General features: G+C 44.7%; 1 protein-coding gene across 1 annotated transcript in view; it reads left to right on the top strand.

Annotated features, from left to right (window-relative positions):
- Window positions 1–19,833, top strand: part of LOC126234555 (pH-sensitive chloride channel 2-like) — a 279,036-nt gene that overhangs the window by 185,460 nt on the left and 73,743 nt on the right. The window contains exon 2 of the mRNA XM_049943255.1: window positions 12,670–13,101. Within this exon, the coding sequence (XP_049799212.1) occupies window positions 12,670–13,101 (432 nt within the window). The remainder of the gene's footprint in view (window positions 1–12,669; window positions 13,102–19,833) is intronic.

A 19,833-nucleotide genomic window follows, 5' to 3' on the forward strand; every position in this document is an offset into this window, starting at 1 on the left:
ATGCTACGCGCTACAATTCGGAGCCGTCTTGCGCAAATATGTAGACACAGAGAATAAAGATGTAAAATATTAATAATTTTGTTTCATTTAAAAATCTTTAAGAGTTTTCACATAAAAAATTCGGAGGCATTACTTTTCACCACGTCCTTGTAGACTGATAACAGCCCGCACATGGCCAGTAAGAAATCTTTCTTACATGCAGGTCCGCGGAAATTTTTCGAAGTGGGGGACTACATTTGAAGCTTGTCATTTTTTTATGTAACTGATTCACTGAGTTTGAAAAATAGCCTTGGCACGAGAACTAAATTTGACAAGAAGTACACAAAACTCAAAAGAATGGTGGTTATCTACGTAGTACTTTTATGGCAGATTAGTATGGCATCCAAACAGTAGGGGTATTTCAATAGTACATATAAAATTATTATTAATTTGAATATTGATTCAGCGATCTGAAATTACACCCTCATGTGATTAAACCCCCGGCTGTCCAACAATTTGTGAAATAAAACCACAAAAATAATTTATTCGTACTCCCATAATGTTAGGTTGAAACTGAAAATTAACACTCTGAACAAGGAAAAAAGTCAAAATAATTGAGAAAATCCTGCTGGAATCAACGAAAGCGCCAAATTAATATCCCTCGAAATGCAGAAACAAATAACAAACGTTTTAAAAGACTTATTCAACTTTGATGTCATCTACAACATTTCTTTCTTTAGTTCCTGTCGTTCCCTCTGGAACATAGGGCCGTGACGAAATTCCTCCACCTGGTACGATTTCTAGCAAGTCTCTTCACTTCATCCAGGTTTTCCTATCCTCTGCAGCTTCTCTCTCGATCACCCTTTTCCACGTCTGTTTGGGGCGACCAGGTTTTCTAACTTCTTGAGGGTTCCAATCCAAAACAATCCTTTCAACAGCTCCATCTGGTTTCCTCAATGTATGCCCAATCCAGTTCCATTTTCTTTCTTTGATTTGTTTCTTGATTGAGTGCTGATTTGTCTCCCTCCAAAGATCTTCATTTGTCATTATATCTGGCCATCTCACATTTAAAATACGTCGGAGACAGCGGTTGATAAAAACTTGGAGCTGGTTTTTGATGTGGTAAGTCACTTTCCAAGTTTCGCAGCCATACAACAGAACAGCCTTAATATTGCTATTGAAAAGTCTTCTTTGAGATGTTCCTAGTTCTCCAGACAGGGTACAGTAGTACATATACGCCATTTCCTTTGCGGATTCGACTACGGACGTCCTCTCAGCGCCTCCTGTAGTCTTGACTAGACTTCCGAGATAGAGGAAAGATTCGACCTGTTCTACGTCCTCTCCATTAATGGCCAGCCTATTCGTGAAGGTCGAATTTATCCGCATTTCTTTACACTTCGTTTAGTTATAAAATTTCACATCTGTTCACATTAATGGATGTGTTGCATTACTTTTTTGATTTGTATTGTTTAGTGTCGATTGGCATAACTGAAGTTACACGAAAGTTTTGAAAGCTACATTTTTCTAGATTGGTTCGGTAAAATGTAGCCCTCGGCTAATATACGACTAGATGAATGAGGGAAACCTCCCAAAACCATCTCCAAGTTGGCTGAACCAACGTTTAACAGCCTAGAAATGCATCTACGTAATACTCGTTCTTCAGTATGTCACATAATAGCTCTTTGACTGCAGGTGGCGCTGTGTTCCGCCCATAGACTTTGAAATGGTCCAATCCTCCAGAGAATATTTTTTAGCCCTTGAAATTTCACACTTTTTAATCCTCTCTTATAGCGCAACAAACTGTATTTCCCGTTTCCAGCTGCACTTAGACGTGCTGCACATATTTAATATTTCTACACCTACATCTACATACATATTCCGCAAATCACCGTACGCTGCATGGCGGGACTACTTCGCTCCACTACTAATCATTTCCTCTCCTGTTCGACTTGAAAATAGATAGAAGGAAAAACGACTGCCTAAAAGCCCCCGTACGAGCACTAATTTCTCGCACATTATCTTCGTGGTCCTTACGCGAAGTGTACGTTGGCGGCAGTAGAACGTTCCGTAGTCGGCCTGATACGCCGGTTCTCTAAATTTCCGTAACAGCGTGATGGTGCCTTCCGGAAAGAGCATCTTCTTCCCTCCAGCGATTCGCATTTGAGTCCACGAAGCAACTCCGTAATACTTGCGTGCTGATCGAACCTACCGGCAATAAATTTAGCAGCCCGCCTCTGAATTGCTTCGATGTCTTTCTTTAATCCGACCTGGTTGGGATCCCAAACAGGAGGATATTAGTGTTTAACGTCCCGTCGACAACGAGGTCATTAGAGACGGTGCGAAAGCTCGGTTGAGGGAAGGATGGGGAAGGAAATCGGCCGTGCCCTTTCAAAGGAACCATCCCGGCATTTGCCTGAAGCGATTTAGGGAAATCACGGAAAACCTAAATCAGGATGGCCGGAGACGGGATTGAACCGTCGTCCTCCCGAATGCGAGTCCATGGGATCCCAAACACTCGAACAGTACTCAAGAATGGTGCGCACTAGCGTTATCAGTGTATGTGTGTGGTTCGAAGAGCATCAGGGTAAGTTTACCATACTCCCCTGGCCACCAAGCTCCCCGGTTTTAAAGCCAATCGAGAATTTGTGGGATCACCTCGATCGGGCTGTTCGCACCATGGATCCTCCATTGAGAAGACTGGTCATGTCTCGGGGGATCGGCATGGCTCCACATCCCTTTCGATATCTTCCAGAACATCACTGGTTCTCTTCCTGCACGTCCCGCAGCGGTACGCTCTGCAGAAGGTCATTATTCTCTCTTGGTCACATTAATGTCACTGGGCAGTGTAGTAGCGGATAAAGTAAAGCAGGTCCATAATTTGGCAAGGCGGACAGGGCGACAATACCGACTGACTGAACGCTAGTATGGCGGTGCATCTCGCCAGCGCATGCCTCTCTCGCCCCTTAATAACTGTTCTCGCATCCGGATCCACTGCTTCTCCTTTGAATAATTTCTCAGCTGCTCTCAGGAAGCCCATCAGTGCCCTTCCAGTCCTTCCACCTTGAAACATTTCTTGGTAGTACTGACAATCGAAACCTTGTTGTCGGTGTCTCACTCACAGGAATCGTTCGTCTAGTAACCTATGTGAAAATCTGTTACCTTCTAGCCGTGAATATAAAGTTTGTGGAAACGGCCTGCAATACGAAATCCAGCGCTTGCAAACTGCAATGCAGCGTAGGTTGCCAGTCAGATTCCTAGGCAGCTCGCGATAGAGATTCAAGCTCCAAATTACGAGAAAGATTTTACTAGGTACGAACGAGTATATTAGGAGTGCTTAATCATGTGTGTGTATGTATTTGACACATTATTCCGCTAAAGGATGGGATTGCCTTCAGATAGTATGTACCGTTACAACGCATTTTTTGGAAGACGGCACTTACAAACGTTTAACGAGATAAGTCTCACACGATTTAGAGGGTGTTACGTCACCCGGTTGTTCGATTTCCGACTGCAGGCTGCCTGTAATGGAAGTCAATATAAAGTCAGCCATTTGAATGTCACTGTACCATCCCACAATTAACAGAATCTCTTCACTGTCGTACAGGCTCCGAATTTTAATTTAACTGTAGCAGTCCAATCGACTATGAAACCAATAAACTAACGGATCAACAGTAACTCATTTGATGACGTTCAAGGTCTTTTCATGTTCATGAAACTTCATGGCTTCTCAATAGGTAATTGACTGAAAACCAAGATACCTTATACTTAACGAACTCCACTTAAAGAAAATTCGACCGTTTTTTTATGTGCAGTTAAGCTGAAACCTCACATGACTTCGTTCTCGAATCTGGAAATCAGTCATTCTGATTGGTGCAGCAGAACATTGTAGCACATTTTGTAACATCATTACAAAGTAGTTAGCAGCTGCAGATAACGCAAATGCTGACATTATCATTCATCGAGGAGAGTAGTTCAGTTTTCTGATTTTATGTCTTAATATAAACTTCATAAATCGTCAGGATGGTTTAGACCAGGGGTGCCCAAGCTTATAGCTTACCTGTCCCATACTGGAAGAAGACAAATATTTCTGGGCCGCACGTAATATTTGAGTACTAGAGAGGATAGCATGATATGGCGGGAGTTTCAGATTGAAAACATTCAATTTATCATAATTTTACATAAACAAAATATTTTGCATTTTTTTACCCATGCTTTGATAGATGCTCACTTCTTCGGCCGCAATGATACTTGCTTTTCGCCGCAAGCGTTCCGCGGGCAGCGGTTTGAACATCGCTAGTTTAGACGATACAACGTATTTTCATATTGGAAGTGATATGCCCTTGCCTTCCTTTAATACACTACCGGAAAACAACTAGTGTATCTGGAAAGACGACATAGATTTTGATCCGATGACGGCATATGCCACCTAGGGGATAATAGATACAAAGACAATGGTTTCAACATCGTCCGCCAACAGTTAACGTAGTGACATAGCTACCAGAGCACCGTCGGTGACTGCATGTTAGTAGGGGAGTGGTCACAGCCAGAAAACTAGATGTCGTGTAAACGTGCGAAGCAAGCAGGCAACCAAGTCACGGAGACGCACTCGTGCTTCCTACAGCCAACTGAGAGAATCTAAAGGGAGTCAAATTGTGGCTTCCGAGTGGCGAGATGGTCCTTTCGGAGAGTTGCAATACAAGTAGGACGTGCTGCCATGGCTGTGCAACGATGCTGGTACCAGCGGTCACGCGAACATTCTCACAGCCGTAGTCGAGGTTCTGAACATCCACGCAGCGCAGACGCCCGCCAGGATCGTCGTATTATTAAGGGCAGCAGTGGCAGATCGTACAGCTAGCACAGATATGAGGGCTTGCGTGTTGTAACATATTCCTACGTTCTAGAAACTTTCGAAGTCGTTCTCACGGGAAAATTTGCGTCTGCCCGTCCAGTTCTTTCAACATCTTTGCGACACTCTTCCTTGCATGAAACAAACCTATCCGGTCAGTATCCTCTGTTACTCGTATTTGGTACGGGCTCCACACACTTATGCGGTGGGTGGTGCGAGTGTTGTTATCGAGAAACATAAAGTTTAAAGAACAAAATCCGAATCACAGAGCAACTTGGATTTTTGGCGGGTAGTTGCACAGATAGAAGTCGTGTAAATGGACAGAAAAAAATTCTAGATAAGACCGGGCCTCTGTGGTCAACAGCCAGGTGGCACCAAAATGACCCGCATGGAGTGTACGAATAACAAGCTGAGCCCGGCTAGCAGCGGGAGCTGTATACAACGACGGTACGTGGGCAAGATGACAGATTGAGAGCCAGTTCCGGATAATACGACACTGCGCATGCTCGCGGCACGCCGCTCGACGCCCAAATGCACTTGTGCCGTGTCGCCACGTGACGTCACATCCGGTCACCAGGACAACCGCGGCTCGTTACGAGAGAGCGCCAATGGACCATTAATCGCATTACAAAACAGTGCAGGCCAGAAGGACGCGTCTGCATTAGGGACCCAAGGATCCCCAGGTTTTTCTGTTCTTGTCGCGTCACAGAGTATTCGCACTGCCTCGGAAGCACGCGTAACAGCTGTCACAAAACAAAACAAAAAAACTGATACAGAAAATTGAGTGGCAAACACTAATGAGGATGGTTAGTTTGGATTTAGAGAACACTTCCTAATTGTTACTGCAGCACTTACTTCTTCATTACCTCTCTTTCTCTCTGTCGTAAATATGTTACGTTCAGGAACCCTGTCTGCATTACGATGCTTTCATACATTCTAGTAATTCACCATCGTCCCTCCTTCTCCCTATTTATTTCTTGTATGTATACTCATATTGATTATCACCTTCGCCGGCGTAGTATGCTTGATGCTTATCATCGGGCTGAGCGAAATGGTACACGTCCTAAGGCTCAAACAATTATCGTCACGAATGCAGTTAGAATGTTGGTCCAAACACGCTGATTTGAAATTCCTACAGGTTTCTTGTAATCCTGAGAAGGCATTTCTTCTTTAATATCGAGGTTAAATATTTCAGTAATCTCCCTCATTTGTTCTATTACAATATAAAAAAGGTAAACTTTAACAAACAATGTAAGTTAGATGTGAAGGACCACATGACGGGGAACAATCTCCTATAACTCACAAAGAAGCCTGTCCTTCGATGTCGTATTCTCTTTATAGGCTCAGAGTAGACTTCCCTGATACCACTGTTTGGAGGAACTCTAAAGAACATGCAACAATACATTCCTATTCTGATAAAAAAGTATTATTTTATATTCCTTCTTTTTCCTCCAATTTCGCTTTGATCGTTCTCTGATTGCGTTTCTCCTTTCCATAGGCCACTGTGAGGCACTTATTTTGTCTCTTACCTCGAAATGCGTTGATTTTTAATACCCCCTTCCTTCGTATATTAGTTCTAACAGAACCAGTCTCAGTCGTGTAAGTCTGTGAAATGCTTTTACATAGTACTTTTATCTTTGCACATGATGCCCGCATTCTGCACATTTTTCAGTATAGTCCTACAAGACGCGGGCTTGGCGGTTGTTTATCCATGGGCAATAACAGAGGAATGTTCCCTCATTTGTTTACTGAATTCTGTAGGTCGTTCGTGATAGCAAAGATTTTTGCAGCAGAAGAGATGTGTTCGACAGTAGTGAAGATGAACAAGTCCTCATTGCTCTTGCGATATGCATTTTAGAGTGCTTGTTTACTGAACTTTTTTCTTATTTTGGTTCGTACTAACACCTCTCAAAATATGGAGTACTTTTTTCAACATCCCGTTTTTATAATCACTAGGTTGTGTACAATCATGAGTTAAATATTAAAATCTTTTCGCGCTGTTTTAAGCTGTGGAGATTGACACTGTTGATGGAGAACTATGCGTCGAACTCGGGACGTTCTCCGCGGTACCCTTCAACAGTAGTAAGTTATGTGTCTGTCTGCTCTCACAAACACTGCATCACACGTGCACTAGTTGCTCAGAACCGTTTCATGTGAGTCATGACTACTCAGGTCTGAAGCAGGAAGTGCGCCGATTTGCGTAGGTCACATAAAATCTTTCCAGTAGGACCGTTGCATTGCTTCACACTTCTTTCACACCTTTCACACGACAAAGGCATATTAACCTCACTTAGCCTTTAGGTAATTGGGACTTTCTCTTAAGGATTCGAAAGGGGAAGGTAACCTTTGGAACTGGTCAAGTTAGAACACAATGGTTCTGGTGTAATAAGAGGCTGAGCACATTAGCAGAACATATTGGTTTACTTAGTTTATGCAAACATATACAGTTCTACAGAAAATTCATACTTTATTTATTTAAAACATTAAAACCAATATTCTTTAAAACATGAAAATCATGCAATTTTTTTAGAATGTTGACTGAAGTTCTAAACATCGCAAATTTCAATTTTTTTTTAAACATCAGAACCAATAACCTTCTAACAAAAACTGAACACCATTGAAAATATTTAAAGATAATTACTGAAATTCTTGATCACCGCACATTTCCTTTCCCTTAAACATTCGAACCAAAAACCATTAAAAAATTACCATCATCCAAGAGATTTAGAATAATCACTGAAGTTCTAGATTGCCCAAGTTTCCTTTACTTTAAGCATTAAAACCAACAACTTTACAAATTTAAAATGATCCAATGTTTTCTTTCTAAACCAAATAAGCTTAAGTTCAGAAACTCTTTGAAGTTAGTGCGCCGTAACTGGCTGTAGGGATACTGACATGTGAACGACTTAACTCCAGTTCAACCAACCCGGCTGTCAGAAAACCAACGTTACAGGAAAACCAATAACATATTTAATTACAATTCACAGAAGCATAGCATGCGCTAATGCAGCCACACACAAATCAATCTTTCATCAGTGTCATACACATCGGTACATGGCTCACTTTACTACAGTCCCAGGCTAAGTGCAAACTCGGTAAACGACAAATTATCACTATCAGTCTCAACCAAATGCACGTTCACCCTGTCTCTTGAACATGAGGCAATTTGGAACAACACAGTTAAACTTTGATAGGACTGACTGACAGCTTTGTCAACCCCCTTACATGCAAGTATCGGCCAGTGGAATCTGAGAGCATGTATCCACAATCACAAGGTGCCCTGAAGGTGACATCACTTCTCTAGAATATCATGCACATAGTTCAACATGATTTGCACACTCCGAAAAGACTACAACAGAAAGGCGTCCGATTAGTCACACATACATGGAAATTTGCAGAACACTGCCAGGGTACAATTTTAAGACACTACAGTCAATGATAAGCACCACCTGCTCTTCGGCGCAACGTCCAATGTGATGTTTCTCAGAAGAAATAGGAAAAATGCTCCAGAGAATTGCTCAAGTTACAGGATGAGCCTGCACGGACGAATTGCTGTTCCAGCCAAGGCGAATGACTCAGTGCAAATTTCAAACTGACTGCCTACGCTCACCAAAATCTGTAGGGGTGCGAGGTATTAATTCCGATGTGATGCCCTTCCCGCCATCTGCCGGCTAAACAGCAACCTACGGACCGGCTGGCCCATCACTCAGAGCCCGCCGCTCTGTGGCATTTGCCGCGCTTCCAGTACACTACTAGCATGCGCCCGGCTCTCGCTACTTACAAGGGAACCTCCCCATCGCACCCCCCCCCCCCCTCAGATTTAGTTATAAGTTGGCACAGTGGATGGGCCTTGAAAAACTGAACATAGATCAATCGAGAAAACAGGAAGAAGTTGTGTGGAACTATGAAATAATAAGCAAAATATACAAACTGAGTAGTCCTTGTGCAAGATAGGTGACATTTAGGGTTGCGTTAGTTCTGGTACGCTGTGGTGCTGTGGTTACCGTGAGCAGCTGCAGAGCGAGAGGTCCTTAGTTCAAATCTTCCGTCGACTGAAAATTTTAATTTTTTATTTTCAGACAATTATCAGGGTTCAGGCACCCACACATAATCAACTTCGCTCTCCAAAATTCCTGGACATGTTCAGATTTGCTTACATATACAGGATTTGACGGTCTACACACAGAAAAATTTGAAAACGTTAAAAACTTATGTTTTGACAGAGCACAGAGAAAACTGTGCGACTGTGAAACTGTTGCATTCATTTGTTGCAGTTTATGTGACACACTCTTATGTTTTCATCACTTTTTTGGGAGTGATTATCACATTCACAAGAAAACCTAAATCGGGCAAGGTAGAAGAATCTTTTTACCCATTCGCCAAGTGTGCAAGTTAGGTGGGTCGACAACATATTCCTGTCATGTGACGCACATGCCGTCACCAGTGTCGTATAGAATATATCAGACGTGTTTTCCTGTGGAGGAATCGGTTGACCTATGACCTTGCGATCAAATGTTTTCGGTTCCCATTGGAGAGGCACGTCCTTTCGTCTACTAATCGCACGGTTTTGCGGTGCGATCGCAAAACACAGACACTAAACTTATTACAGTGAACAGAGACGTCAATGAACGAACGGACAGATCATAACTTTGCGAAAAAAAAGAAAGTAAACTTTCGAAGGACCTCTCGCTCCGCAGCCGCTCACGCTAACCACGGAACCACGGCGCTCTTGTGTTCAGAGTATCCTTGATGTTGCCCATAGACTACTCAGTTTGTATATTTTGCTTATTTTTTTCATAGTTCCACACAACTTCTTCCTGCTTTCTCGATTGATCTGTTTTCAGTTTTTCAAGGCCTATCCACTGTTCCAAATTATAACTAAATCTGAGGGGGGTGCGATGGGGAGGTTCCCTTGTTAGAGTGCCTATATAGGGAGAGAGTGGTCAATCGGCCTATGGCCGCCATGTTTTTACCAGATTGCGCGCGGGACGTGCAATTAGGTAGCAACGCAAGCAGAAAGCTAGCCACTTCACGAGTAAATTAAGGCATGTGTTTCACGCATGAGACCAAAGCAGATTTTCTAGCTTAATACTCGGTACATGATTAAAACAAATGTCATTCGTCTATGTTTCTATAGGCCTAATAAATTTGTGAGCAAATGGAAGTATCGTGAAGCAGTGTGTATGCTGCCGAATTTCAACAGCTGTATTTTATGATGCTATATAAACATTGACAACTGATTAATAAGAAAAAAAGTTCATTTAATTTATCTCAGAGCACATTATGCTACTTCAGATTTTTCCGTGCAGATGTTCATCGCTGAAATTGGCAAACTATTGTCTCTTTCCTTTCCAACATAATGCATTTTAAGTGTGTGTCGATCTTATAACATTTTCTTATGCTGACAAAACACGTCATTCTGTACACACTTTTAGGAACTCTGTACCACAGAAAATCGGAAAAATATCAATACTTAGGTACTCTACTAAAACAGCAGCCGGGGTGGCCGAGCGGTTCTAGGCGCTACAGTCTGGAACTGCGCGACCACTACGGTCGCAGGTTCGAATCCTGCCTCGGGCATGGATGTGTGTGATGTCCTTAGGTTAGTTAGGTTTAAGTAGTTCTAAGTTCTAGGGGACTGATGACCTCAGTGGTTAAGTCCCATAGTGCTCAGAGCCATTTGAACCAAAACTGCAGTTATTTACAGGGAAGCTGGCTGCATAGGCCAGAGGTGCGACCGGCCACAGAGAGCAGGCGGATTGTTGCCGCACACTCTGTAGCTAGTGTAAACATGTGCTTCAGAAAGTTGGTTGGTTGGTTGATTTGGGGGAGGAAACCAAACAACGAGGTCATCGGTCCCAGCATATAAGAGAAGGATGGGGAAGCAAGTCAGCCGTGCTCTTTCAAAGGAATCATTCCAGAATTTGCCTGAAGCGACTGAGGGAAACCACGGAAAGCTTAAATCAGGATGGCCGGACGAGTGTTAGAACCGTCGTCCTGCCGAATGCGAGTACAGTGTGCTGAACACTTCTCCACCTCGGTCGGTCTCCAGAAAGTACGTTACTCATATCGTCCCACGCTGTTCTGCAACTGCAGTGGCGCATTGTCAGAAGAAAGCACATTTCTCTCTTGCAGAAACAGGTCTACTACAGTACGAATAACGGGTGCAACACAGTGTGCGATAGAAATGACGAGGTCGTTCACACAGCGGTTCTCGACTGGCTCTGTGGCCAAGAAGCGGATTTATGTTGTCTAGCGACTATTACCAGAATGTTCCGATCGTTGTATAGACAGACTTGACGGAGACGTTGAAAAAATACGAGTACTGTCTTGTATCTGTGTCACTTTGAAGTGTAGTGCAGCATTGGATAAAAGCTACTTGCAATATTAGATAAATCATGACTTCAGCCGCATACAGGCATTGAATCAATGGTGAAGGTTGAAAATTTGTGGCGCCAGGACTCAAAACCCGGATGCTCCTCTTCCCTATAGCGGCTGCCTTAACTGTCTCAGCCATCCGGACACGCTTACTGTCCGCCCCAAATTCTCAGCATGTCACGCGAAAGTAGCAGCCTCATCCATTAGCTAAACAGCTCACAGCATTTGTTAACTCCCGCATGGGTTCAGAAGATATAGCGACCCGCACTAGAAATATCTAGAGCTGTCCTTGCTTGTATATAGATATATGTGTCTGTTCTGTCGGACATGTCCGATACAACAGACACTTCAAGTTATAAGCTCCCGTCTCCTTGGAGATTATATGGGTTAATTAATGATTATTATGTTACATTCCTCTTGTTTTAGTTGACCGTGTATATCGAGACTTCGTTCATTGTTAAATGCAATGGTGTGGTACTAACTGATGGAGACGCATTAAGAGCTGGTAAAATTTAATTTATTTCCTTTATCACACTGCACAAACATAAACACACTATTATTCAAACTGTGTGCCACTACTATTAAACATAGCGATAAATCCTTCGCAACGCAACCGCCTTTGGCTCACGCAGCCCACACCTTCCACAGCCTCTCAACAACTGCCTCTGCTTGCGACTCTCTGCGCCACTGGGCACTGTCGCCCTCCAAAGAACAACCACTTACAGATACTACACACCAGTACCCTCACAACGTCTAAACAAAAGTTACTTGGGCTGTCACAATAAAGTGTATCGTACTGTTTGAACTCCACTCGTACATGATGATGAAGCTACTAGTTTAAAAGCGAGTACACTACAGATTTGCTTCATTGACGCATTGAAAAATCTGAGATTAACAAGGGTGGATGGGGGAAAGGATGGAGTAAGGGCTAAGCAAAAAAAGGGGAAGAGGTAAGCAGAAGGGGAGCGTGCAAAGTTAAAGTTTGCCGTTTGGCACTAGTTACCGTAAATGGGTAGAGTTTTTTTCTTTCTATTCGTCTATTTATTATTCTGATTAGGAATTAACAGCAGTGGAACGTCAGACTGAACGTGCGTTAGTTAGGACACTGTCCCGAAATTTTGTTTTCTGCGACTTTACCAGACTCCGGAACAAACGGTCCAGTAAAACTAGCAAAAAAGTCTCGATCCACTGTCACTGATCAGGATTATGACCGGTTTCGGCGTCTAGTAGTAGGTCGTTTTCAGATAATGCACCAGCAGGCTGATGATGGTGACGCTGTTCCAAGCATCATCATCGTCAGCCGGATGGTGCATTATCTGAAGATCGCCTGCTACTAGACGGCGAAACCAAACATAATTATGATCGATGACTGTGGGTTTGAGACTGTTGTTTGCTACTTTTACTTTACTGACAGACCGCTGTTCACAATAACGTTATCCAAAATTATAAACGACGCGGTGTTGCAGGTTGCTGGTGCTGCTGCTGCTGGCGGCGGCAACGACGGCGAGCCCAGCGCAGCTGCTGGAAGCCGGCACAGCGGCGGCCGCCGCGCGACCAGACACGACCGCCTCCCCCGACCAAGTCAGGCCCACGGCAGCGGCCGCCACCACCAACCAGTCGACCCACCGACCGACCAACTCGCCCGCTCCCACTAGCCCAGCTACGGCAGCTGAGACGCCCAGACGCCAGTCGGCTCCAGTAGTCCAGGAAGGTGGGCCTGACTCTCACAACGCGATACCTACGCCAGGCCGCGACCGCGTCGAAACATCGAACTCGGCCCCAACGATCAACACGACGACGTCCTTCGTCATGTGGACGCCTCCCATACAGCTACAGCCTGTAAATACGACTTCAGTAGCCTTACCATCGCAAGCGCCTACAGCCGAATCCAAAGACACGTAAGTTATTCATTACAAAGATAAAACGCTTTCCCTCGCTTTATGAACCCTCGTCAACGTATTAGCAAATAAGTAATATAGATGGAATGATACTCTCTGACCTTTGGAAAACATTTGCAAAAACAATACACGTAAATGAAATTAATTTCAAATTACAGGTAAGACATACGTCAATACACATATGACTAACATTGCAGAATTGAGGGTCGCCAGAACAAAGAAATGTGCCACGTGGCTGGGAAAAGGCCGAATAACATTCTCGTATTACCGACGTCGATTTCTTGTATAATTGCGGAACACAAATTGTGCCCACGTATGATGACATTTCTGGAGAACGAACAAGTCGTGTGTAGGAATCAACATGGTTTCCACAAGCACCGATCGTGTTACATCTAGCCTGCTCTCTTCGTGCATGTGGTCAAAAAGGCAGCAGACAGCGGCGTTCGGTTGACGCGGTGTTTCCAGAAGGCTTCTATATACAGGGTGTTTCAAAAATGACCGGTATATTTGAAACGGCAATAAAAACTAAACGAGCAGCGATAGAAATACACCGTTTGTTGCAATATGTACAACAGTACATTTTCAGGCGGACAAACTTTCGAAATTACAGTAGTTACAATTTTCAACAACAGATGGCGCTGCAAGTGATGTGAAAGATATAGAAGACAACGCAGTCTGTGGGTGCGCCATTCTGTACATCGTCTTTCTGCTGTAAGCGTGTGCTGTTCACAACGTGCAAGTGTGCTGTAGACAACATGGTTTATTCCTTAGAACAGAGGATTTTTCTGGTGTTGGAATTCCACCGCCTAGAACACAGTGTTGTTGCAACAAGACGAAGTTTTCAACGGAGGTTTAATGTAACCAAAGGACCGAAAAGCGATACAATAAAGGATCTGTTTGCAAAATTTCAACGGACTGGGAACGTGACGGATGAACGTGCTGGAAAGGTAGGGCGACCGCGTACGGCAACCACAGAGGGCAACGCGCAGCTAGTGCAGCAGGTGATCCAACAGCGGCCTCGGGTTTCCGTTCGCCGTGTTGCAGCTGCGGTCCAAATGACGCCAACGTCCACGTATCGTCTCATGCGCCAGAGTTTACACCTCTATCCATACAAAATTCAAACGCGGCAACCCCTCAGCGCCGCTACCATTGCTGCACGAGAGACATTCGCTAACGATATAGTGCACAGGATTGATGACGGCGATATGCATGTGGGCAGCATTTGGTTTACTGACGAAGCTTATTTTTACCTGGACGGCTTCGTCAATAAACAGAACTGGCGCATATGGGGAACCGAAAAGCCCCATGTTGCAGTCCCATCGTCCCTGCATCCTCAAAAAGTACTGGTCTGGGACACCATTTCTTCCAAAGGAATCATTGGCCCATTTTTCAGATCCGAAACGATTACTGCATCACGCTATCCGGACATTCTTCGTGAATTTGTGGCGGTACAAACTGCCTTAGACGACACTGCGAACACCTCGTGGTTTATGCAAGTTGGTGCCCGGCCACATCGCACGGCCGACGTCTTTAATTTCCTGAATGAATATTTCGATGATCGTGTGATTGCTTTGGGCTATCCGAAACATACAGGAGGCGGCGTGGGTTGGCCTCCCTATTCGCCAGACTTGAACCCCTGTGACTTCTTTCTGTGGGGACACTTGAAAGACCAGGTGTACCGTCAGAATCCAGAAACAATTGAACAGCTGAAGCAGTACACCTCATCTGCATGTGAAGCCATTCCGCCAGACACGTTGTCAAAGGTTTCGGGTAATTTCATTCAGAGACTACGCCATATTATTGCTACGCATGGTGGATATGTGGAAAATATCGTACTATAGAGTTTCCCAGACCGCAGCGCCATCTGTTGTTGAAAATTGTAACTACTGTAATTTCGAAAGTTTGTCTGCCTGAAAATGTACTGTTGTCCCAAGCATATTGCAACAAACGGTGTATTTCTATCGCTGCTCGTTTAGTTTTTATTGCCGTTTCATATATACCGGTCATTTTTGAAACACCCTGTAATTCCGTACTGTGACCTATTAAACAACATATATGCACGCGGAACCGAGCAAGGTGGCTCAGTGGCTTGCACACTAGACTCGCACTCGGGAGGACGATGGTTCAAATTCCCGTACGGCTCGTACAGGTTTTCTCGTAGGTTCGAATCCTGCTTCGGGCATGGATGTGTGTGATGTCCTTAGGTTAGTTAGGTTTAAATAGTTCTAAGTTCTAGGGGACTGACGACCACAGCTGTTAAGTCCCATAGTGCTCAGAGCCATTTTTTCTTACAGGTTTTCGCTGAATCGATTAAGGAAAATGCGGTGTCGGTTCCTTTGAAAGGTCACAGCCGATTACCCTCCACATCTTCCATAGCGTAATACGCCCGGGGGTACTAATGGCGGGGGTCCGTTAAACTGTTTCTCACTTGCCGTTTCTTGACTGTGTGCCCTGTCCACACCACGTACCTGATACTCCCGCGTCCGTCGTATTGTTCTGCTCCACACTGCTGCTGGCTTGTCTGATATTATGTATCTAAGTATGCAAGCGGGTTAGGGAAGACACTCAACATCAAAGACAACACTGTCCTACATCTGGTATGAACAACTATATTCTGAGACTATAAGAAAATCGCAGGTTGCACTGTTTACATTCTGTCATAAGTGTGTATGCCAATTAACATTTTTGATGATTTTCTGACCACAATATCAGCTGGACGAGCGTACGCGTAACCGAACACGGCGCGGGTGATACTTGATTATGCGGAAGCCGAATAATCGAACGAAAGTTCTTACGCTCGTCACGCATACACAGATATCTGGTGCCAGTCCTCCTTGACACTTGTAATAATATAACACTGTTCATAAAGTTGAAGTTTCAGTTCTCTGTTCTCACTTGTACGAGTGTGCGCGTAACCGTCGCGGCGCGGTTGATTGTTGATGATGCGCAAACGCGATGACCGAACGCACGTTCTCACTGTTGTGGCGTAACAAGCTAGTCACGCCACACTGAGGAGGAAGCCGAAAGGCACGCGTACACACACGCCGACTGGCGTCAAGTCTGGAACAGGATAAGTTATGACTGCTATAAAGAAAATACATAGCTTTGGAATATACTTAACTTTTAATGCTTCCTTTGGTACATCTCTCTTGACTATACAAATGAGACTCGTAAGATACATGCACTGATACAATTGGCGCCTTGCTAAGTCGTAGCCATTAACTTAGCTGAAGGCTATTCTAACTGTCTCTCGGCAAATGAGAGCAAAGGCTTCGTCAGTATAGTCGCTAGCAACGTCGTCGTACAACTGGGGCGAGTTCTCGTACGTCTTTCGAGACCTGCCGTGTGGTGGCGCTCGGTCTGCGATCACACAGTGGCGACACGCGGGTCCGACATGTACTAATGGACCGCGGCCGATTTAAGCTACCACCTAGCAAGTGTGGTGTCTGGCAGTGACACCACACTCACCCTCGCTGCAAGATACTGGCACTTGATTGCACTCCTTTGTGTTAACTATTTTTACTGATTCACATTAGTTCATTGCAGGAGGCCGAACACGGCGCGGATGACTGGTATAAGGTACAACACGCAAACGGGCGGATACTCTCAAAAAGCGTTATCGACGGCACTGCTCATATTTAATTACTTCTTTGCGCGCTTTCCACTAAATCCACTTTCATATCTCACTATTTCACTGTAATAGCACTTGTAGCAACACTTGAACTTCCATAACAATGCCTTTTACTTGTAGAGCTACCGACTGCACAACATAACAGCTCCGTGCGCCGTGCTCAACTCTGCAAAAAACGCGGCCGCTCGCAAAGATACTCCGCAACCAAGCCAGTGATAAGACAATACACTTACAACAGGAAGAACTGCTACAATGTAGTACCAAAGTTGGCTGGAGGAAAAACGCAATCAGACGAAGAGAAATGACGCTATTATTCAAACACAATAATTATACTGAAGTCACCGCGATTCATGATATGGTTCCCTGGACATCACAAACGGCGGAACACGGTTCTTGGTAGGGTGTGATCACGGACGACAGTGTATGCTCTGCAACGTGGTCCCTAGGTGGGCACAAGTTTGGTAAGGACTAGCTCTGGTAGGGAGTCCCATTCCTCCACGAGCGTGGTTGACAAGTGATGGGTAGTCCTTTTGCTTGTCGATCTGCTAGAATCATCTGCTCAACGCATCCCACATGTGCTCCACGGGATTTAACTCGCTCGAAAGTGCAGGCCAGTCCATTCGCCGACTATGCTCTCCAAGTGGAAAATGGATATGAGCGTTTGGCGTCATTGGCCGGGAGGCCCCTTGCGGGGCAGGTCCGGCCGCCTTGGTGCAGGTCTTATTGCAGTCGACGCCACACTGGGCGACCTGCGCGCCGGATGGGGATGAAATGACAATGAAGACAACACAACAGCCAGTCTCTGACCGGAGAAAATCTCCGACCCAACCTGGAATCGAACTCGGGCCTGTAGGACGGCAATCCGTCATGCTGACCACTTTTGTGCGTGCGTGTGTGTGTTCGATATAGTTCGTTGCGTTTGGTCTGGGCGGACGTCACAAGACATCCGTTCAAGCTGATCGTTGATTCCTTGACTCAGTTTTTTATTTATTTATTTATTTATTATTACAGAGAGCACGCAGCCCCCTTACCGAACACGCTGAGCTACCGTGCCGGCATCACTCAGCTATCGGGGCAGACTGCTCTCCAAGTATCCGAATGTCCTCTCCCTCATTCCAGTGGTTCTTCACCTGCTCTGTTCGATGCAGTCGCGCACTGTTATCCTTAAAAATTTAAGTCAGGCCATAATCCTCGCCTGAAAAGACGCACATGGGGAAGTAGTATAGTGCCAATGTACCGTGTTCAAAGATTTGGAGGTCAGTACGCCCCTGCAACATTATGTCTCCCACACCATAACATCTGGACCATCTTCGACAATGTTAATGGCACATCTCGCCAGTGGGGTACGTCCAAAAACAACACTGACAATGAATTGCTCTCATCCGAGAAGAGCACGCTAGCCCCCTCCTCGTTGATCCAGTCCCTATGCTCGTGGCACCATCGCAAACGCTGCCGCCGATGTAAGCGTGTCAACGGAACAAAATTTACTGGTTGTCGGGCAAAAAAGCTACCCACCCGCCTCCTCTCCACCACTGTGGAGCGTGAGATTGCGTGCCTTGCACTCATGTTAAATGTTGTTGGTAATTGCGATCGCTGTTTGGCGTAGGTCCCTTCTTGTCTGTTAAGCAATATAGCGGTATCTGCTGCTGTGGCTAAAGGTTGTCTACCACCTCCTCTCCTTCCAGTTTCCCGATAATTCTTCCCCGTGTGAAATCAACCGAATGTTGTCTCCGAGCCACGTTGTAAAGAAGAATACCATCACAGTGATCCGTAACTGCTCGCTGATTAACACACACTGTCTTTTCCCGTTTCTTCAACCGCCTCGTGTTGCGGCGCCAGCCCCATTTGGCACTATAGTGACTCTGACCTCAATGAACGTGAGGTCTAGCCTTCTGTGCATGATTGGGAGACCGCAGGCGACGTACTCCCGCATTTTCATTCATTTCCACCGAGTAGTTAATAAGTTACGGTACTTAATTTTTGGACAGGGGGTGTACATTTTGTCACTCGGCATGCCAGAGATTACTTTCAGGTAAAGGAGAGTGGGAAACCAGCTAAAATCCAAAGTAATGTTGGCCGGTGTGCCAGTCCAAAAGGTCTTTAATCTACAGCGTGGATTCGATCTGGTTCTGGTCGCCTCCCTGTCTCACAAGCTAATGCGCTGCGTTTTAAGTTACACGAGCAGATCAAATCAAGAGTACAGCCCTATACAAACATAATTGTAAAGAAGGGAATGTTGTTTATTCCATAGTGACAATTTTTACGAAACAATCTTTGAAAGCCCATCTCCATGCCTGTTTAATAGCCGTTGTCCAGTCACTTCACTTTTCACACATTTCTGCTATACAGGGTGAGTCATCTAACATTACCGCTGGATATATTTCGTAAACCACTTCAAATACTGACGAATCGATTCCACAGACCGAACATGAGGAAAGGGGCTAGTGTAATTAGTTAATACAAACCATTAAAAAATGCACGGAAGCATGTTTTTTAACACAAACCTTCGTTTTTTTTAAATGGAACCCCGTTAGTTTTGTTAGCACATCTGAACATATAAACAAATACGTAATCAGAGCCGTTTGTTGCATTGTAAAATGTTAATTACATCCGGAGATATTGTAACCTAAAGTTGACGCATGAGTACCACTCCTCCGCTGTTCGATCGTGCGTATCGGAGAGCACCGAATTACGTAGGGATCCAAAGGGAACGGTGATGGACCTTAGGTACAGAAGAGACTGGAACAGCACATTACGTCCACATGCTAACACCTTTTTATTGGTCTTTTTCACTGACGCACATGTACATTACCATGAGAGGTGAGGTACACGTACACACGTGGTTTCCGTTTTGAATTACGGAGTGGAATAGAGTGTGTCCCGACATGTCAGGCCAATAGATGTTCAATGTAGTGGCCATCATTTGCTGCACACAATTGCAATCTCTGGCGTAATGAATGTCGTACACGCCGCAGTACATCTGGTGTAATGTCGCCGCAGGCTGCCACAATACGTTGTTTCATATTCTCTGGGGTTGTAGGCACATCACGGTACACATTCTCCTTTAACGTTCCCCACAGAAAGAAATCCAGAGGTGTAAG

This window comes from Schistocerca nitens, chromosome 2 (assembly GCF_023898315.1).
Source record: "Schistocerca nitens isolate TAMUIC-IGC-003100 chromosome 2, iqSchNite1.1, whole genome shotgun sequence".
Lineage (NCBI taxonomy): Eukaryota > Metazoa > Arthropoda > Insecta > Orthoptera > Acrididae > Schistocerca > Schistocerca nitens.